Raw genomic sequence first — 21,648 nt, 5'->3', positions numbered from 1 at the left:
ACCTGCTTTATCAACTAGGATGCCCCAGAAAATGGTTAAATCCTTCTCTTAATCCTCTGGAAATATTTTAAAGATAAAGATGAGGTCTAGATGTTGAATGTCTATTGATTTAGTTAATGTGGAGACGGTATTGCTTCTAATTTTAAAATGGCATCTTACAAGGCCACAAGTATAAACATACCAGATTGCAGTTATATATTTCCTTGACAATTTGGGGAAAAAAAAATGGGCATTTATTTGATTAAATTTTACATCAGAGAACCCGTATGGTGTGTAAGCAAGCATTAATCCGGACTTCTTTTTTAGCCTGATGAATTGATATGTGGTAAAATTAACACAATAACAACCCCTGAGAAAAGTTAGTCATGCTTGTATACACTCTATCAATACTGAAAGCTAGTAATGTAATCCTTGGTTCAGATATCTTTCTTTTCTTTTTAGTTTTTACATCATACTTCTACTTCTTGCTCTACTGTTTTTTACCAGCTGGTACTGCAAGAGCTGCATATAATTTTCCTTGTTTACTGCTTTTGTGTTTCACACTATTTTACATAATAAATTAGAACATGCTATTTCTCTTCTCTAACTGGTATGGTACAAGAGTGCTTCGCCTCTGATGTTCAGACTGCCCAAATTAATAAATGTTATTGATTTATTACAAAATTTACCTTGCCAGCCCTACCATTATAACAGAATCCAGGAAGAACCAAAATTGGGTCCATGTATGATAACTGTTACACATCCAAAATACAGCAAAGTGCAAAGTATGATTATTAAAAATAACCATGAACTCAGTTTATTGAATGGAGAATAACAAAGAAAGCACACCAAGTAATATATCTCCAAAATTGAAGTTCTAACAAAATTCGTAGCACATGCCGACAAAATTAATCATACAACAGTAAATATATCCCGAAATAGATAACTTACTAGTACAAAAACATATATAAATTTAAGCCTAGTCTCGTCAGTCATCTACCTCTGCTTTTATTTCCTTCATTAATTCATCCTTGTATTCCTGGAAACTACCCGGGAATCTCCTCACTGTACCATCTTCAACCACCCAAATCTCACTCTTTTCTTCTTCCTCGCAAACCCTAGAAATCAACCTGGAATCATGACTCACCAGTACAACTCCTCCAGTGAACTCCTCCAGAGCCTCGGCAAGTGCATCTATGCTTTGCATATCCAAGTGGTTGGTCGGCTCATCTAAGAGCAAAATGTGTGGTTTCGACATAGAAATAGAGGTGAACACGACTCTTGACTTCTGACCTCCTGATAATTTTGCAATTGGAGTTAAATGGTTGTGGCTTGCCAAACCAAACTTACCCAATTTTGCACGCACAGTCTCTGCTTTACTACTTCCTTCTTGATCTGGGTGCAATCTAAGTAGATACTGAACCGGGTTCTCCTCCATTGTCAAGAGATCCACAAAATGTTGAGAGTACCGCCCAATGCGCAACTTCTGGCTTCGTCTCACCTCCCCTTCAGTTGGTTGTAAATCACCGGCAAGTAAATTAAGCAAGGTTGATTTACCAGCACCATTTGGCCCCACAATGGCAACACGAGTGCCCATATCAATGCCGACATCGACATTCTGTAACTTAAAGTCGGGTCGATTAGGGTAGCTGAAACCAACTTCAATTAATTGAAGAAGTGGTGGCGTCAGCTCAGTTGGCTCTGGAAAGTGAAATATAACACTGTAATCTCTCCATTTTTTAGGCACCTCAGGTGGTGCCTGGTCATCATCGTCCTGTGAAGCTTTCCCTTTGCCTTTGCTTTTTGCAGCTTCTCTGGCAGCTTTCGACAGGGCTTGGCCTTTAACCTTGTCTTGTTGTGCCTTGCTCCCGCTCTTTCTTGCAGCTTTCATTTGCTTTTCATAAGTTTCGTATTTTTTATTCATCTCTCGCCTCTTCTGCTCATACCCCGACTCAAAATCATCAAAGTTGCCTCGATACACATGCAGTTTGAGGTCGTGGAGGTGGATAATCTCGTTGCAGACAGTGTTCAAAAAGTCACGGTCGTGCGACACCACGATCAATGTTTTCTTCCACTGGCAGAGGTACTCCTCGAGCCAGAGCACTGCACGGAGATCAAGGTGATTGGTGGGCTCATCCAACAATAGCAAAGTAGGCTGCATGAAAAGAGCACGGGCCAGGGAAATACGCATCCTCCAGCCTCCACTGAAGGATTTTGTGGGCCGGGCTTGCATCTCTTTGGTAAACCCTAGACCAGCAAGGATTTTTGAGGCCCTGGCCTCGGCAGCGTCTGAGCCTTTGATCTGGAGAGTCTCGTAAATCACAGCCAGACGGTCGCCACTATCATCAGCATCAGCCTCAGAGAGAGATTGTGCCTCAGCTCTAAGTTTCATGAGCTCTTCATCAGCAGATACAACTGCTTGTAAGGCTGATCGATCATCACCAACTATTTCTTGTTCAACTAGTAGGACATCTATGTTGCGAGGGACTGGGACCTGTAGTCAAACAAACATATGTACAAATAACAAGTTAGTTACGAAATAATGATTTTGGCCTCCTGTATATGCATGTCTTCCTACACAGATTTTAGACTTTGGGGGTTCCAAACATAGGCAACTTGTCTTTACAATAATGGGAAATCTTAATTCCAATGAAAAAATTAATTTACTTGAAATGATATCAGATTTTAAGTCTAGTCACTATCAGTCTTGTAGGTCCAACTATTAAGATTCAGTTGAAAATTTTAAGTTACCAAATGTTTGCTTATTTTCAAGAAAACTTCCCAGATATATGACACAAAATAAATTTGAGATTTTTTTCCACTGCCTACTACACCCAACCAACTTTAGCTCATCAAGGAATAAAAAAATCAAATACAAGCATATATATATTATTTACTTTCAGTTTAAAAATGCAAATCAGCGATCAAACAAACACAAGACTATCACCACGACTATCAGCATATATGGTAATACTCCTTGGGCATGGATCAAACAAAATCAGGATGTTTTAGTTTCTGAAGTGATTCACAGTAATGGTCTCGAGATTGAATTTCGAGACAATTGGTAGGGGTCTATCATAAAGAATGGTGTGAACTGTTACAGCTTTGTCATAATTTTAAATTGCATGATCATGACGATCAGATCTTATGGAGATGGTCTGAGAGTAGGAAATATACTGTTCATTCGATGTATGTGTTGATGGAATTTGGGGGTGTACCCAATAATAATTTTGTTAGTATTTGGCATGCAATATACCTTTAAAAATCAGAATTGTCCTTTGGTTAGTAAAGCAAAACCGAATCCTAACGAGGGTAACTTACTTAAAAAAGGCTGGTATGGTGATCCTCATTGTGTCTTTTGTTCAGATTTAGAAACTGTAGTTGTTAATTGTTCAGTTGCACAAGTCATTTGGATGTGGATAGCTAGGTACAATGGATTTGTTTCTGATATGAGATCTATAGGGGACTTAATGGAAGATTGGCAATTGTATACCATTAAAAAATGCCAATTTAGTAAAGTTAATAAGAGGGGCAGTTATTTGGAGTATTTGGTTAGAAAGAAACCGAGTAATATTCCAAGGTGGTACAAAATATTCATGTTCTAGGTTCAAAAATCTTAGCAGTGGCAAAGTTTTGGGCTCAAAATCAGAAATTTGATATTAGTTCTCAACTAAAATTGATTCTTTCTTGTGATGTGAAGGATCTCATAGGTACCACCCTTACAACTTTCATGGAGGGAAAACCGGATAAAACACATTTGCATGGAACAGAGACAGTTCTGGTAGTTGCTAATAGGAGTGAAGACTTGCAGATGCAAATTGTTGATTTACTTGTTTTTTAGGGTCTATTTTGTAAAACTGTTTCTATGTTGATGTCAGTAGCTATGTTCTGTTATATGTTGCAGATTTGAATATTATGTTAGATATCATGTTATGTTAGGTTTCAAAGTATAGCTTATTACCTTGGCTTTTGGTTTTTGTAGCAACTCTTTTGTATGGTACCAGATTGGTGGTACAGCATGACATCATATACCTTAAAAACTTTAAATTAGCTACAAAACTAACATATACCTTGCGCCAAGAGAGAAGCTTGAGCAGTGTAGACTTGCCCTTGCCATTGGGCCCAACCAATCCGTACCTTTTCCCATGCGAAATTTTGACTGATGCATTCTTAAACAATTCCTTTCCTTTGGCGGAGACAGAGAAATTCTCCACAACTATGTCCTTCACGTTATCCATTGCAGCCGATTCATCATCTGCATCTGCCGTGTTTGCGCTTGTGCGGGACCCACCCACAACGACTGAGAACGCATCCCGATCGTCCTTCAATGCCTCCTGTTTCGCCGCCTCAGCAGCAAGGGCTTTCATCTCCTCTTTTTTTTCTTTCTTCTTATTCTCTTTACCTGTAGGAACGTAACCCTCTTTCTCTCTCAAACCAGCTTTAGGTTTAGATCCACCCACAACCACGGGTTTCGAATCATCCAATTCAATTGGTACTTCTTCCTCTTCATCCGACGGGGGAAGATCGAAATCGTCCAAGTACGAAGAGGCAGCGGCGGACTTGGCTTTAGGTTTTGGCTTAGAAGAAGTAGAAGAAGAAGAAGAGGACTTGGCGCCCTTGCCTGATTTGGTAGGGTTGTCCATGGAGGCGAGCACGGCGGAGACGACGAGCTTCGAAGGCTTTGCGGGTTTTGCTTCGTCCTTTCGACCCATGGTAAAGGCGGCGACGACAGCTAGCGAAAGCGAAAGCGAAAACGAAAACGAAAACAAAAGAAGCGGAAGCGGAAGCGGGCGAGGGAAGGATAGATCGGGAAAGCAAAGAGACAATTGCGAATCGTGGTTTCTTTTATTTTTTGTCTACTTTACCCTGAACCCTGCGTATATATGTGTATTTATACTTCTCTTCTGTTTCCTAAAATAACTTGGTTTTGCTGCCGTCATGCCAAATTGTGGATGTCTAATTCAGTAATTCTTATTCATATCTATTTTTATTTTTATGAAGTTAATTACTGGATGAACAATTATTATTCATATCTATGCTTTGAATGGAAATTTTTTTATTTATAGAAATTATTAAATTAAGACGAACGGAAATACAAAGAGTAGGTTTCTAATAATTATAGATGGATCCAAAATTTTGAATCAGACTCAATTGTTCAAATCTACTGTTATTTATTTTTTCTTTTTTAAATTAGATATTGCTGAAAAAAAATTAGAATATGGTTGCCAAAGAAAATCAAATGAAAATTGGATATGCCTAGTGCAATCCAGGTAGTTTTTTTTATTTTAATTATGCAAAAATAGTGGATATGACTGAATTTAAAAAAAAAAAAACAGATTTGACTTAATAAGTCCGATTCACTTCTAACTTGATTAAATGTGGCACTTATATTCTTTTTTCCTACCGTTTAAAAAAGCAAAAAGAAAATAACAGTGGATCTGGACCATTTAGTCTAACTCTAATTCAAATTTTTGGATCGGACTCAATAAATCAGATTTTTTTTATATTTGTTAGAAACAAAGTATTCTTTCTATTTTCGTACATCTCAATTTAACAATTTCTATTTAAAAAATTTCCTTCCTAAAGTAACCGAAAGTTTAATGAATCTGGACCATCTGATCAGAATTTATACAAATATTAAACAAATCTGTAAATTTCAACTTACTGAATTAGTCCGGTTATAAAGTGACGCTTCTATCTATATTCAGATATTTTTTTTAAAATTTAAAAAGTATTTATATGGGATGATAAAAATAGTTATATTTTCTTTATTAAAATTAAAACTATAAAAGTTATAATTTTATTTATTCGACAAAATGATTGACTTGAACTTTCTTATTACTAATGAGAAAAAATAATAATAAATATTTTATACAAGATATAAATATTTGTAAATTTAGAGAATAATTTCTCTAATAAAAATAATTAAGTTCTTTACATATTATTCTTCTTGACCTGCTTTTGGTTGAATTTGTCTGGTGCTCTCTTGTGGCTTTGTCTTTCTTTCGAATTGGATGAAACATAAGGGTTTGTTTGGCAATCGTTTGGAAAAGAAGAGTTCGAGTTTGATTCAGTACAATTCAAACTAGTTGTCTAGTTCGATTTGGTTTGTTAATAGTTCGAATTGAGGCGAATCGGAGGAGAATCAGAAGAGTTGGAGATTTCAGACTGAGCCAAACCAATTTAGAACTGAGCAAGACCAATTGTGAACCGAACCAAACCAATTTCAAACTGAACCAGACTAAGTTTGAGTCGAGTTCGAACCAATTTTGAACCGAGTTGATTTAATTCGTTATGAAACAAACTTCAATCAAATAAGTTAATTATGATTTTTTTTTAATCACGAGCTACGAGCTTTTTTGTCGGCTACGTATAATAACAAATATTATCATGTTTTATATTATATTATAACATAAATGTAATGGGGTAGATAAAAAATAGTTTAATCAAACCGATGGAAATATGCAGGTATAAAAGAATCCAATATTTTCTGAATGAACTCTATTTCTCCGATTAAAAATTATATTCATTGTTGTAATAGCACCACCTAATTTTATAGTACATTTATTTGGTGCTTTTGAAATACTACTCAAACTATCAAAATCATAATATATTTGATATGTATTTCTTGTTATTCAAACGAGGAGCCTATCAAATTCGGCCTAATTTATAAGTCGTTTAGGCTTGTATCAAACAATTTAAAATATATAATTAATGATAGAATTATAACAACTTGTGATGTATATTATCAATCAAATTTTAAACTAACTGATCAAATCTTGGTATATGTATCAACAATTCCTTTCTAAGAAGTAAGAACTTTATTTCCTTTTTTTTTACAAATGATGTATTGATCACTACGCAAGGAATCCCTAAAATAATAAATACTAGAAATATTTCGATAATGACTTAAAAAAAAATCTTCAATTTACTTATTTTTTATTTACTAATTTTATTTGTTTGAATTAATTTTATTTTTGTTTTAATTTCATTAGGAGGCTACTATACAAACCCAAAAAGTTGATCATCAGCTTGAATTAGGATTTATTCCTATCAAAGCGATTTTTGCAGCAAATTAGGCACAATTATTTCTTTACCCAGTCGCACGAATGGCCACACCACGTGTTGCACAAAGATGCCAGCGCTTCTTTTTTTTTTTTAATCCTCAAAAAAAAAGAAAAAAGAAAAAAAAGAAGAAGAAGATAAAAACGAAAAGCGAAAAGAGAGTTTGTTAAAGCATTATTGCAACAAGGAGAAAGGAAGCTTCGCCATGGAAATTTCATTTCAAGCTTCCATTCTATACAGACAGATTAGGGGATGCTGGCACTCAACCATACAAAAATTGTCAAATCCATGCTTAGTTTCAAAAAGAATTAAACAAGTGTTGAAATTGTTCTGAGACAAGGACACTGAGTCTATTTTACTATGCATAACATGGATGAGTCAATCTGAACCATTCAACATGATTTTAATATGAATATATACTTAAAAAATCACTATTTTTACTATTTTTTAACATAGGTAGAAAATCATTGTTTTGGATGGTCCATTATTTTCAAATCAAGTGATTTTCTACCTATCTTAAAAAATAATAAAAAAATTCTAGAAAAATGTAAAATTCAATCTATAAGTAGATATTCACATGAAAAATCATGTTGAACTGTTCATATCGATCGTTAGAATTTTTAAAACAAAAATATTTATCTGTAGTACGGACTCATATGTACTATGCATAGTACCATAAAATCACTCCAATTACAATGTTTGGGTTAATTTCTTTTTACTATAATAATTATTTTCTTGTTAGATGCAATGATTTTTCCTTTTCAGAGGGTTGATTTTTTGCTGATAGCCTAACATGTGAAATAAACGGAAACGTGTTAGCTACCCTTTGTGTAGACTTTAGAAAAGAACCATGAAATATATAAAACAAACTAAAGCACAAAAGAGCTGTGTTCTACTGTTCTACTTAGAATCTCACCTTGAACCTTAACAAGAGCTACATAGCTTTTCAGAAAGCACTCCTATGTGTCATGAAGAACAAAACAAGCTTATTAGAGAAAAAGAATTATAAAAGGAGATACAATTGCATGTTTCTTCCACAAATCAATTGGAGATTAAATGTATCTATTAATGTTATTTCAGCATATGAAATGATTTTCCAATTGAATTTTTAGTAAACAATCTCATCCAAATACAACCCTACTAGAGATTTAAGGCCCTATATGATTTTTTGCAAGGCAACACACCAACACATTAAATAGAAGCAACTAGCAAGGCTATGCACAGAAAAAGCATAAAAATTACAGAAGTATTCAAACAATCTAATTGACAAGTACATTTAGTACCATTAGGAAATCACATAACAAATAAATAACAACAAAAACATTCTAACCAATGTCTTCTAGCCAAAGAGATATGGCAAAACCCTAAGGTTACTTGTTCCATAATGTTAAATTTTGAAGGGAAGGGAAGTGAGAGGACGTGAACTTTATATACAGACTTCCAAATCATGGTGTATACTCTGGCCTCTCCCTTTCCCTCTTCCTTTGTAGATCACAGCCTAAGTGTCAATGTTATCAACAGAATAATAAATACATCATCACTAATTATTTTGGATGAGCATTTTTAGTTCCAGAGGTGATTGTCGTATTCTTCAATTTCGGGACCTTGAAATTTGATGAAAATAACCTTGGAGTTTCTGCAGTAGAAACGGAAGCACTTCCCTGTGACCTATTTGAATGTTGATGCTGCCCCTGAAGAAAATAAAAATAAATAATGTATAATATGAATCTCATATACAAAAGTTAGGATAATCATGTTTAGTCAGCTTGAACCTCTAAATCATTAATGTCAGCATGTTTCATGAAAGTTCTTCCTTACTTTAAACAGAACTACCACTTACACCGACACTCTGGTTTGCTGATGGCTGGGCCCACGATACTGGTTCACGTGCTCTTTTCATACTACTCCTTAGTGTCCTACTTGCTCCACTATCCACTGCCTTACATATAGAAGGGCCCACACGAGCAGCAAACTTTGCCACATCAGCATGTAGCCCAAAAATCATCTGATCCTTTTCCTTTGACATCTTCTTCAAATTCTCGACTTCTTCATTCAATCGAGAGATCATGTCATCCTTCATGGAAATAGAGGCCTGATAATTTTGATTCAGCTGAGAGATTGTGCCGTCCTTCTCAGAAATGGATGCTGACATTTCTTCTTTCATCTTAGAGATGGTGCTATCCTTCTCCAAAATGGATGCCTCCATTTCTTCTAGATTCTTTTTAAGCATCCCAATTGCCTCATTGGACTTACCCAGTTCACTGTTCTTTGATTTAAGGGTGGCAACATACTCAGATTCCATAACCTTTAATTGATTCCAGACAAAGTCCTTTTCACAAACAAGGGAATCAATTCGGCTTTCCTTTTCTGAGAGTTGGGCTTCTTTTTCTGATTTTAAGGTTTTGTATGCATGCTTCAATTTTCTAATCTCCAATTTTAGGTCTTTGAGTTCAGTGCTGTCGCATGCACCAATTGGATGTAACATCTCTCCGTTGCTCAGTTTGCTCTGTATTTTATGTTGAACAAATAATAATACTTAGCATAAGGTAAAATGACATTTCAAGAGGGTAATGTCTTGAGAAAAATGGTTTAAAGCACAAGTATGTACCTAATCCATACATGGTAGCACAAGTACTTACTGATGTTTACTTTGGTTATTATTTACTATAATTTCCACTCACTAGTGTGTCTCAATCATATCTGGATTATAGTTTTAGTGGACTTAACTTTCCCAGGTTAGCATGAACAATTTTTCCATTAACTTAATACAAAATTAAAATGAATTACCTTTAGATCCTTGATCTCAGCACGAAGGGCTGCTATGAGAGTATGAGCATCCTCCAAATCAGTTTCGGCTAATTCTGCACCATACAAATAAAATGTAATACTAGCAAACCTTTATTATAACACTTGCAAAAATCTGATACAACCCAAGGGCCACTACCAGACACAAATTACACTAATCTGACGAATCCCAACCAGAACCCAATCAAACTGCATTAAGAGCCGAAGGAAACGTATCAGGACTTACAATCCCGAGCAAGAACCTGATTACACACAAACCTGAGCAAGCTGAAACCCAACTGATCCACAAACAGAACATGACCCACCTAATTAAACCCAAGCTGCATAACTTACAAACCGAACCATTGCCAGAAAATTGCAAGTCTAATACAAGTTTGTAGAATATAATCCCAGAATGACCTTACTTAATGATCCAATTGACACGAAACATTCACATGACCCAACCAAAACATAAGGACCCGACCCAAAATGTTCGAACCTGAAACTAGACAAACTAGAAAATGACTTAGCATAACATGAAATGATCTCAACTAAGAGTTGACACAACCTAAATGAACCAACAAATAAACTTCATCAGAACTTGAAATTTCACCAAAGATAATTTGACTGATATGACAACAAGTTTCCACAACCAATGATAATCCAAAAACCATCAGTAATTTCCAAATACTTCAGTATAAATGTAGTAAATGCTACCAACATTAGCAAGTCAAAAAGAGAAATTTTCAGTACCAAGTTTAATGGCCACCAGCTAAATGTCAATTTGTCATTGTAATAGAAGTTAGAAGAAATTTGAGAAACTATAGCCCACTAAAAGAAAATAACCAATGAGCTAAACATAAAAAAAAAGGAGATACATACCAGCATACTCCTTGTAAGATATAGCTTTCCTTTCTTTGGCATCTACCAAAAAATCAAGCTTTGCAGCATTGTAGTTCTGCACTTTCATCTCCTGAGCTTTCATCTGTTACATCAACAAGAAAATCAAGCATATATAAATTGAAGTTATATAGGAAGTCATCCATAGGATGACAAACGAGTAATTTAGGTATGGGCCATGCCTAAGAGCTAAAACCAGCAAAATCATACCTGGCCTATAAACCAGCCCAAACCTTAAATATTACCTGATTTTTTAGTCAATGACCCAACCTGAATTTATATAATTGAAAGAGATGTAGACAATAATTCAAATCTGATCTCACCTAAAACTTTTAAGTGTTCAAAACCTGAAAGCATGCATGAAATGATGACAACCCCCAATAGACCAGATAACCCAAACAATTGTGCATTAAATGACCAAAATTTCAATGAGCCAAATCTTAAATATAACCTATTTTTTAAGTCAACGACCCAACATGAATTTAGATATATAATTGAAAGTGAAGTAGACCAAAATGCAAATCTGATCTCACCTAAAACTTTTAAGTGTTCAAAACCCAAATAATTGTGCATTAAATGACCAAAATTTCAGAGCCAACCCAAGCGGCTTGAGATCTGACCTCAAAAGAATCCTAAAATGCGTGTGTTTGATTAAAAAAATTCAACCCACCAACTTGCTACCTCTATAAGTCTACATAGAGTCTAGAAAATTGGCAATAAACCAGTAATTTTGATTCTGTCTAGATTTTCCCTTTTTCAAGGTATAAATGTAAATTAGAGAGATCCTAAAGGTTGTTTAAGAAGCAATATTGTATAAAACATTGCACAGTACCATTCCTACAATATTAAAAGGTGATATCAGAAGTCCAAGGGTAATATCAGAAGTCCTAAACTATTAATTTTAACAAGTATGATTCCTTTATAAGGTTAAGGAAGAAATTTTGTCAAATACAAGGGTATAAGTGCATGCAGAATCAGAATTGGAGGGAACCAAACTTTCAAATTTATGACCATGAGATTCTTCAAAATACTGAAATTAGTATTACTGCTGGGATAATGAGGATTATTAAATTGACAAAGGCTAAGTTCCAAAAAATCTACCAAGACAACAGCCCCTTTATCAATGTAAAATTAGGGTTTTGAGTAGGTTTTTCTTAATGCAATAATTCCTCCCAAACAACACTTGAACTTACAATAACATCCAATAAGTAAACCGATAACCTACCTCTAGATCTCCAAATTTCAACTTATTTAACAAATTAGAAAATAAAAATCGGAAGGAAAGAAAACCAACTTGCTCAATACGCGACTCAAGCAAACTGACATGTCGGGTCCACTGCTCGTTGCGGAGCTCGATCAACTGAAGGAGGTATTCCCGCTCAACGAGTAAACCCTCATTCGTTGAATGCTCCGATCGGAACGCCAGGTAGAGTAGATGCATCGCTTTCGACAACTGTTTCCTGTCAGATGACTGAGGAGAAAGGATCAGTTGCCCCTCTTCGTCGGCCATTTTGCGAGCACTCGGGAGTGGCGGGGTAAGAATTGAGAGATGGAGACTGGAAGTGAAGAGGAAGGAAAGCTTCTGAACTGGAATTTGAATTTGGGAGCGTCGATTTTGTCGGAGAATAAAGATGCTTAAAGCTCTTGGTGCACGAAACGAAGTTAAAATTGTTTCTATGACGGTGGGCCACGATGACTGGGGTTAATTTTTATGGGGTTGGTGTTTCTTCTAACGTTCGTGCAAGTAGTTGGGAAGCAAATCATTTTGTCTCCATTGATTAGCAATGGAGATCTGCAGTGACAGTGAGTTGTGGGCCGAGTGGCAAAAACGGGCAGCTGGATCAAAAGTCGAAACGGATTCGGACTGCGCGAATAACTACGATTCTGTTAGATTATATTGGATCGATTTCAAATGTTAAATCTAAGTCATTGAAATTCATGTACTTTATGAGTGATGCATTTACATGCAAAATTTTAAAAGTTTCAAGTTCATTTGCTATAAGATCGAGTGGTCAAATAAATGATAAAAATTAAATATATAAAACAACTTATAAATTAACTTATAAAAAGTTCATTTTTTTGTACTTCTTGCTCTACTATTTTTTGTACCAGTGGCACTGGACCAGATACGAGGTTATCGAATCTCAGATTTCCGTTATGGTAGAGCAATAAAATAGCTAATCGGATTTTAATTCATCAACTAATCAGGTACTATATAAAATTTGATAACAAAAAAAACAAAAATAGTATTCTTGTACATAATAAAAATAATAATAAATAATATTTTTTTTATATATTAAAAAGCCACAAAAAGTAATACTAGATATTTGGAATCTTTTTTACGGACATGAAAAATTTATAAAACTTCCTTATATAGACTATTTCTACAATTGTTTTTTCATACTTCTTATCTCTAAAATTATAAAGATTAAATGCTAATATTTATGCACGTAAAATAATGTAGATAAAATATAATGATTTCATTTTGTAATTTTAGCTTTGAATCTAAGTGAAATTATTTCAAAGTTTGAGTTACCTTAGAGGATCTAGACCTGTTTACAGAGTGGGTACGGACGGGTGAATATTAAGAGAGTATTTTTGGAATTGTGAAACTATTTTATCATTCATGAATCATGATGGATTCTAATTTATAAATAAATAATAATTCTTCTCAATGAAGCAATTAATTTGTACCTATCAACAAGTAGCTCATACTACCCGATTTTTTTATTTATATTCAAAAAATAAATAAAATTATAAAAAATAACCAATTCGGTTATGTTTTTCCAAAACTATCCAAATTGGAAATTTTTTTCCGATTTCAATATCCAAAACCAGAAAAAAAAATTCCGGAAACTCAAATCTAAAACTCATTTACTATACATATACATATATATACATATATATACATGTATTATATTAAAATCCAATTCCTAATTTGAAATGGAACAATGTAAACTCATCAACTTGCTAGCTAGCATTATTTTTCTATAATTTCTTTTTACTAAAGTTGCTGCTAACTTTCAAATACTACTAAATATTTTATAATAAAGATATCATCTAATTTAATTACAGTGTTTTCCTGGATATATTTTATCAGGTTTTATTTAATAAAACAAAGTTAGATCAAAAGATCAGCTTGATCTCTTAATTTCATATATACTAATTAAAGTACTTGGTACCAGAATAACTTCAAAGTTAGAGCACCTATATATGTATATATATAACCAATTACTATAGGTTTCCAATTGTTTACTATTTTTTTTTAGAATTTTTTAAAAATGGTTGTTTTTTAATGGTCCAAAATTGTCTCAAAACAACAATTTTGTACACATCTTAATAAATACTATAAAAGTTCAAAATAATATAAAATTTGGTCTCCAAACACATTTTAATATGGAAATCATGTTGAATGTTTCGGATCGACTGTTTGGACTTTGAAATAGTAAAAATAACTTATAAACATATGGTGTCAAGATATGTCACTATAAAATGTTGTAATTGGATCCCTCCTTTTATATATATATATATATAGAGAGAGAGAGAGAGAGAGAGAGAGGAGGGATCAGATGACACCATTTTTTGGTGATATCGGATGACATCGTGCATTTTACAAAATTTTCAAAGTCCAAACAGTCTATCCAAACCGTTCAACATAATGGATATGTTAAAATGTGCTTGCAGAACAAATTTTATATATTTTGAAACTTTTGTACTATTTATTAAGTATTTAACAAAATCGCTATATTCAGACTGTTGAATTTTTGTACCCATCTTAATAAATAGTAAAAAAATTCAGAAAAATATAAAATTTGATCTGTAAGCACATTTTAACATATCCATCAAGTTGAACGGTTTGGATCGACTGTTTGGACTTTGAAAATGCATGGTGTTATCCGATGTCACCAAAAAACGGTGTCATCCGATCCCTCCTCATATATATATAGAGAGAGAGAGAGATGGGCTATGGTGCATTGCAATGCATGGAGGGGTTTGTGCATTGGACCATAAATCTAAAATTCAAAATCCAAACGGTCGATCCGAACCGTTCATCTTATTCTCCATATTAATATCTGCTTGGAGACCAAATTTTACATTTTTCTGAATTTTTTTACTATTTATTAAGTATTTTACAAAATTGTTGATCCAACGGTGGCTGCACAAAACAGTAAAACCGTTGGATTAGCGATTTTCAAAGTGGCTTAATAAATAGTAAAAAAATTCAGAAAATTATAAAATTTGGTCTCCAAGCAGATATTAATATGGAGAATAAGATGAACGGTTCGGATCGACTGTTTGGATTTTGAAAACTCGAATATTGAGCCGTAGCATAGAGGCCACTATGCTATCCATAGCACCCCAGCCTAACTCTCTCTCTATATATATATATATATATATATATATAGGTTTGAGATGATTCAAATGAAATACACAACCATTGATTTCATCAACTTTTTTTTTCTTCTCATAAACAGCTCATGAGTTTTGTGCACTTGATAGATTCAAAAAATTTCGCCAGCTTACATTTAATCATGCATGTGCTGTTATTTTAGGAAACTCAATAATATTATTGACCAGAGAAAGCCTAAAAAAGGTGACAGCTTAATTACAAGCATGATCAATTATATATTGACAGCTATATAACTAAAAATATTCTACAGAAACAAACCCTTCAATTAAATTTCACAATCTAAGCTCCAGGTCTATTTCTTCATCATTTGGAGTTGTTAAATCTATAACATGAATCCACTCGTGCTGTTGTCTTCTCATGTAATTCTCTGAATCCTGCAATAAAAACCATTTTCTTAATAGATTAGAACTTTAGAGATCACATTTATCTGAGAATATTTTCTTTAATAGTTTACCTACAATTTATACTGCATGCAATGCAAATACTCAACTGCTTATATATTTTTTTTGCTGAGTAAACTTATATGGTAATTTAATATCATGTTATTTAGTTGTATTAATGTCTCTTAATGTATGTAATCATGTAACAAGCCTTCACAAATTGCCATACTTGGTTTGAGTAGCATCAAATTTGTCTAAAAATGGCACAAACTAAAGTCACATAATTAACTGACAAATATATATGTAATCATTAATCAATTTTTATTCTTATTATTATTATTAGGAAATTGATAAACAAGTATATGAATCATTGGAAACAAAGCTTAATTGTGCTCATTTTGGTTGGCTAGTTCATAACAATTAAAACCAAACCAACTAAATTACCTGTACATTTTGCTCAAACAGTGGTAATGTAACAGAGTCTTGTGCGCATCGCTGAGAAATTATGTCGTTGTGACTCGAGGATGAACTACAACAAAAATAAAAGAAAGTATAAAAATGGGAACTAGAAATAATCCTAACAATACGTTCTTAAAGAAAAACAAGAAATTTTAACAAAATTTAAAAAAAATAGGAATTATTCAATATGGTTCTGTAATTAGTTAATTACCTGGTACTAAGCCAATGTACACAATCTTCATATCTAGCTTCTGGTCTTTCACTACACCTACATGCCATCTATAAATAATGCAGAAATATTTTTTTGAAGATTAGAGAGTGTATATATGTTGAACAATGAGATAATGTGAAGTTGTAAACTTGTTATGCATGAGTTTAAGATATGGTATGTAGTTAGATATATAATTAATGCAAATGAAAACAGTTATTTTAAATTGTTAAGATGACATAAACCTTTGATTTTGCTTAAAAATAAATTAAAAGAGGATGTGTACACACGCGTGCGTATTGTTGTGATGTTAATTGAGCTTAGTGTTTCCGAAAATACCAGTTCATACCGTTATATTAGGATTATGAACAAAGCCTGATGCTTGAGGCATGACGCTTCTAAGCGAAAATGGCAATGCTTCGACATTAATGCTCTGAATTTAAAAAAAAAAAAAGATAATTAAAAAAGAAGAAGATAATATGCATGTTCATCTTGTATTTTCTTTGATTTTTCTAATAAAATCATACTATTTGATGTCATAGCTATCACATATATGGTTTTCAATCACAAAATATTACTTAATTTCCTTTATATGTAGGAGTTGCTTGAAGAATTTTGCAGTATCAATCTTTTTTTTTTAATTAAAAAAAGAATATCTCACCTGTAACTTTCAATTTTACTTTCTCAAATATCAGAAATAAAAACTTTCTCAAAGAAAAACAAATCAGAAAAAAAAAGGATCTTAATTAGTCTTCTCTCTTATCTCTATTACAAACCAACAAAATTTATTTTCAAGATCTAAAATATCCTTACAATAATTGGCATAAAATATGATATATAGATCAAGTTAACATATAGGTAAACAAATCAAATATCAATTATTCATCCACACAAATTATCTTAATCCTTTCTTATCCCTTAATTAATGTTAAGAATTTTGCTTGAAGGGATAATTAATTCTTCTTTAAAAAAATATAATATAAAATATATATAGATCCAAAACAAAACCTGTTGAGAATTGCCAAGAAATGGAGACTGCATGGAGGGATCAATGAACTCAGCTATTTGTCTCTGCATCCTGATTTTCTCTAACTGAGCAACACCTAAACCTCTTTGAGGCTGTTTTGGTAATTTTGCATTGTTACTGATCTTTTTGCTCTTCTTAATAGAACTAAAGCTTCCAGCCATGATCGCTTTCTCCTGTTATGGTACAAAACCTAACCCTAGAATAAGCTCGGTCGAAACGATCGATGGAGAACGAAAGAGATAGAAGTGTTCTTTAAAGAGGTATTGCATGATCTCATCATGTGCTAGGCTGGAATGAAGATATTGGTTTTGTTTTTTTACATTTCATGCTTAAATCATTTATAAAAAAATAATATGAAAAGCGTGTTTAAATAATGAAAGTGTGGTTAGTGTGTTGGTATTGTTTATGGTACATGACCCAAGATATGTGGTATGGAATATGGATAGGAATTCATGATCGATGTGTATATATATTATAATTTACTACAGGTTTTGACTAGACTAAAAAGGTTTAATTATGATTAATTACTTTAGAATATGATCCTTGTCATATATATATACAACCATGCATTTTGTAATATGCTAATGCATATTCTATATAAATAAAATATTAAATTTTATCATATCACATTAATTACTTGTATTCTTATATATCAGATCTTAATTTTTTCTATGTATTTATTGTGATATATAGTATAAATCATATATTCACATAATGTTTCTCTTTTTAGTTAAAAGAGAGTAGTGCATTTAATATGCACAATGTGCAAAATAGTTATTAAAATAATACAACTCTTTTGTGTTCTACTGTGCAGCGTATACTCTTTTGGGCTATGCCGCTATGGTGAGTTGCGAAGTAAGGATCTTGTTTTTATCTCACACTCATATCTTTGTTTCCAAAGACTAAATAGTCAATCCGAACCGCTTAACATTTTTTGGACATTTTTATAATGAAAATGTGCTTGGAGACTAAATTTGACATTTTTTGGATTTTTTTTTTTACTATTTTTTAGATAGATATATAGAAAACCGTTGTTTTTGGATGGATTCTGGACCATAAAAAACAGTGATTTTGAAATGTAAAAATAGTAAACAATTTTTAAAAAAAATGTAAAATTTGGTCTCCTAGCACATTTCAATAGAAATCATGTTGAGCGGTTTGAATCCTTTTTTGAAAGTTTCAAATATAGAAAATATGAGCGTCAAGTGAAACAAGACCCTTACTTCGCATAATTGAGACTATATATTTCTATATATAACAAATTGCATATAACAAATGTTGAGCATAATGGCATAAATAATTACTTTTTAAATGCTAAATCATGTAAAAATCATGATTAGTGTGTGGAAATTTATGCAAAGTATAAAAGATCGAGCTAGTATTAAATATTTACTTTGCATCATGTATGTACATCAAACATGCATGTCTTCTTTGAATATGTGTGTGTGGGGCTAATGTACCAATGTTGATATAGAGCAGTTTGTTATACTAAGTAGGTTTTGTGATTTTGAAGTTCTCAACGTGTTCTTCATATTATAATGTACTTAGAGACCAACTTTTACATTTTTTTAAAAAAAATATTTATTATTTTTTCGGATTTTTGAAAATCACTGGTTAATATGGTAAAGAAATAAAAATAAAAATCTGAAAACTGTTCAATATGCTATTTTTATTGTGCTAATTTCAAAACAACAATGACCTATATATATAATTTCGATAATTGTTATTAATTAAGATATCTAGATGATATCTAATTAGCTATAATCACGTACACTTTTATGTAATCAACTAAAAAGTGGTTACACATGCAGTTAAATCTTAATTTTGCTATAAATACGAACATGCATTAATTAATTATTTTCTTGCTTTCTTTTTTGGGGATCGATCTGGCTTATTTTGTTGCGCATCATGATATCAGATCTTTTCATGTATACTAAATGCAACGACGTACCCTGAATTATTCGTTGCACAGCTGGAAGTTGATATGCATAGAATCAATTAAAGATCAACCTAGATTCCAACAATCCTTACATAAGATTTGGTTGCTGCACTGCATGTACAACAGCCTAAGGGCCCGTTCGGCATTTTACTGTTCATTGTGGGAATAAAAAATTTGTTCAGAGCTAAGTTTTTATTCCCACGGTGAACAGTAAAATTCAATTCAAAATTTTTGATTCCCATGCTCATTCCTATTCCCCAGTGGGTTGCCGAACGGGCCCTAATATTATAATCTTCTTTGCTAACAGCTGTGATTAAAAAATACAATTTCAGATTGAATATGAGCCATTCAATCAAATAATTTGTCTATTTCTAATTCTATGCATCTTTTTTTTTTTTTTACATATCGAAGTTCAAATTTAATTAAACACGTACTTGCTACATGGAAATTGTATTATCTTTCTGATTGGTCATGATTTTTTTTCTATTTTTTAAATGTCATTGAAGAATTTTTTAATTAGTTGATTGGTCATGTCTTCATTTATTTCTATTTTTTATATTATTTAAAGAATATTATTTGTTGTTTAATATGTCATTTGTATGAATTTTTTTATAAGAATATATAGAAAAAAACATATATGTCATTTTATATCATTTAAAAAAATGTTATTTACATGTAGATGTTATTTAATATATTAAAAATTGTTATTTGTTATTTAGTCTAAAGTTTTTTATAATAATATGTCATTTTGTATGAATATTTTTTGTTCTCTTATAATATATTTATGTTATAATATACAGGCACGATATTAATATAATAATAATTGAGTTATTTTTTTATATATGACCTTCAAAATTACTTCAATTTCTTATTTCTCCTTAATATATTGTGTTTGTCCTTCAGCTCATCTTTCTCTTTCATATTTACGAAGAAAAAAAAAATGAAATTAACAAAAGTTGAAGTGCGCAAACTAATTAACTATCTATGGCTATGAAATGACGAAACTGACCTTATTGATGATCATCGATCTCTCTTCGTATTTCTCGCCAGTCGCCACCACCCACCAACTAACATTATTAATTGCCGAAACTAACCTTATTAGTTTATTTTTCTTTAATTGATTGCGTGTTTTTCTAGTTGATAACTACGTAAAGTGTTATGGTTTCCAAAAGAGGGATGTATTTGGTAGCATGCAATTGCTATCAATAAGGTTAATTAATTAATTTTATCAATTAACAGAGATTGACAGTTAGTTTGTGCAGTTCAACTAGTGTTTATTTTATTTTATTTTGTTCCAAGGATAAATATGAAAGACAAAGAAGAGTTGAAAAGCAAAAATAATATATTAAATAGTTGGAACAAGATTTTGCAATTAACAACTTAGCCTACTAAAATGGTGCAGATACATAATTAAAGCCAATTAAATTTGACTTATTTTGAGATAGGCCGATAGCACAGTTGGCTAAAATAATAAGTACTAAGATAATAATTATTCAAAGGTTGAGAGTTCGAACCCGGCCTCTTACAATTTCACAGCTTCTGCAAAGATTTAAAAAAAAATTAACTTATTTTAAGTATAATATATTTGCCTGCAAAATGCATCACTTATAATTAGAAGCAGAATCATGAAAATTAATCGAATACATAATGTATAACCGGTTAGAATTTGAATCAAAGTCTCTGCAACTATAAAATGAAATTTTAACAGCTAAATTACAAACACACATGCATTTGGTATTTATGAATAAAGCTGTACTATATAAAAACTTCAAGAAAAAAAAAGTTAACTTAAAATTTCAATATTAAAATGTTTAAAATCATGAGGTGACTAATCAATAAAAAAAAAGGGACTAATGAGTCCCTGACTTGACTATAGATCCTCAATACTAATGACATTTACAGTTAGTTTACTGGAACCGAATCTCCTGTTCCCCTTGGGCAAAAAATTTTTGCCTCTAAAGTTACTGTAATATGGTCGTCCAGAATGAATTTTAAAGCAAAACTATATCTAATATTTAAATGTCAAAACCTACATTGAACTCACACGTTAACGACTTTAGAGACATGAATTTTCTGCCAAGCAGATCTAAGAATAGGTGATTGAATTCCCAATTTACTTTGCATTATTAACCAATTTCTCTAACATTGCAATTAATTAGTGAACAAAACCGAGGAAATGGGAACTCCCAGACGTTATTTCCTCAATCAATTTAGATTTTGGTGCCATAAGCTATATATACAATTTCACGTGTTATGCATGCATGCAAACGATGAGTGGTTGGATCTCCAATTAATACGGAGGCTTGAAATTACCGGATTTGTCAATTAATTTATGTTATTATAACCTAAATTTTATACTACACATATATGACTTCAATTGGCCAATAAAGAAGTTGAAATATATTTTTAATATAAATGGTTGTTGTCTCCAAACCCACCAATTTTAAAATGGTAGGATGACTTGTATCTCTTTGGCGATCACATTAGCACATTAAT

The 21,648-nt window shown here is 32.3% G+C and overlaps 3 protein-coding genes across 3 annotated transcripts; all 3 read right to left on the bottom strand.

Annotated features, from left to right (window-relative positions):
- Window positions 1–813: 813 nt before the first annotated feature.
- Window positions 814–4,769, bottom strand: ABCF4 (general control non-repressible 4). Its single transcript, XM_078297468.1, has 2 exons — window positions 4,050–4,769; window positions 814–2,473 (listed from the first exon to the last, which is right to left on the bottom strand). The coding sequence occupies exons 1-2, from the start codon at window positions 4,689–4,691 to the stop codon at window positions 968–970; spliced, it is 2,148 nt and encodes a 715-aa protein (XP_078153594.1). The 5' UTR covers window positions 4,692–4,769; the 3' UTR covers window positions 814–967.
- A 3,733-nt stretch (window positions 4,770–8,502) lies between these two features.
- Window positions 8,503–12,381, bottom strand: LOC144548738 (uncharacterized). Its single transcript, XM_078297457.1, has 5 exons — window positions 12,023–12,381; window positions 10,711–10,813; window positions 9,832–9,905; window positions 8,885–9,550; window positions 8,503–8,735 (listed from the first exon to the last, which is right to left on the bottom strand). The coding sequence occupies exons 1-5, from the start codon at window positions 12,236–12,238 to the stop codon at window positions 8,589–8,591; spliced, it is 1,206 nt and encodes a 401-aa protein (XP_078153583.1). The 5' UTR covers window positions 12,239–12,381; the 3' UTR covers window positions 8,503–8,588.
- Window positions 12,382–15,340: 2,959 nt separating this feature from the next.
- LOC144548258 (uncharacterized) lies at window positions 15,341–17,414 on the bottom strand. Its single transcript, XM_078296944.1, has 5 exons — window positions 17,195–17,414; window positions 16,536–16,619; window positions 16,190–16,257; window positions 15,964–16,048; window positions 15,341–15,513 (listed from the first exon to the last, which is right to left on the bottom strand). The coding sequence occupies exons 1-5, from the start codon at window positions 17,372–17,374 to the stop codon at window positions 15,412–15,414; spliced, it is 519 nt and encodes a 172-aa protein (XP_078153070.1). The 5' UTR covers window positions 17,375–17,414; the 3' UTR covers window positions 15,341–15,411.
- Between the last annotated feature and the right edge of the window lie 4,234 nt (window positions 17,415–21,648).

The sequence above is a fragment of the Carex rostrata genome, chromosome 33, assembly GCF_964058835.1.
Source record: "Carex rostrata chromosome 33, lpCarRost1.2, whole genome shotgun sequence".
Classification (NCBI taxonomy): Eukaryota; Viridiplantae; Streptophyta; class Magnoliopsida; order Poales; family Cyperaceae; genus Carex; species Carex rostrata.
Note: the sequence above shows the minus strand (reverse complement) of the source record. Positions and strands in the feature narration are given on the sequence as shown.

Bases quoted from the DNA above. Each gene is read 5' to 3' on its own strand.
- ABCF4 (XM_078297468.1), bottom strand. From the start codon at position 4,691: ATGGGTCGAAAGGACGAAGCAAAACCCGCAAAGCCTTCGAAGCTCGTC. The intron at 2,474-4,049 runs GTATATGTTAGT...GTTTGACTACAG, and splicing joins AGCTTCTCTCTTGGCGCAAG to GTCCCAGTCCCTCGCAACAT.
- LOC144548738 (XM_078297457.1), bottom strand. From the start codon at position 12,238: ATGGCCGACGAAGAGGGGCAACTGATCCTTTCTCCTCAGTCATCTGAC. The intron at 9,906-10,710 runs GTATGTATCTCC...TGTATGGTGCAG, and splicing joins ATCTTACAAGGAGTATGCTG to AATTAGCCGAAACTGATTTG. The intron at 9,551-9,831 runs GTAATTCATTTT...CATAAAATACAG, and splicing joins CTGAGATCAAGGATCTAAAG to AGCAAACTGAGCAACGGAGA.
- LOC144548258 (XM_078296944.1), bottom strand. From the start codon at position 17,374: ATGGCTGGAAGCTTTAGTTCTATTAAGAAGAGCAAAAAGATCAGTAAC. The intron at 16,258-16,535 runs GTATGAACTGGT...CATTATTTATAG, and splicing joins TTCATAATCCTAATATAACG to ATGGCATGTAGGTGTAGTGA. The intron at 15,514-15,963 runs GTAATTTAGTTG...TTTTTATTGCAG, and splicing joins TGTTTGAGCAAAATGTACAG to GATTCAGAGAATTACATGAG.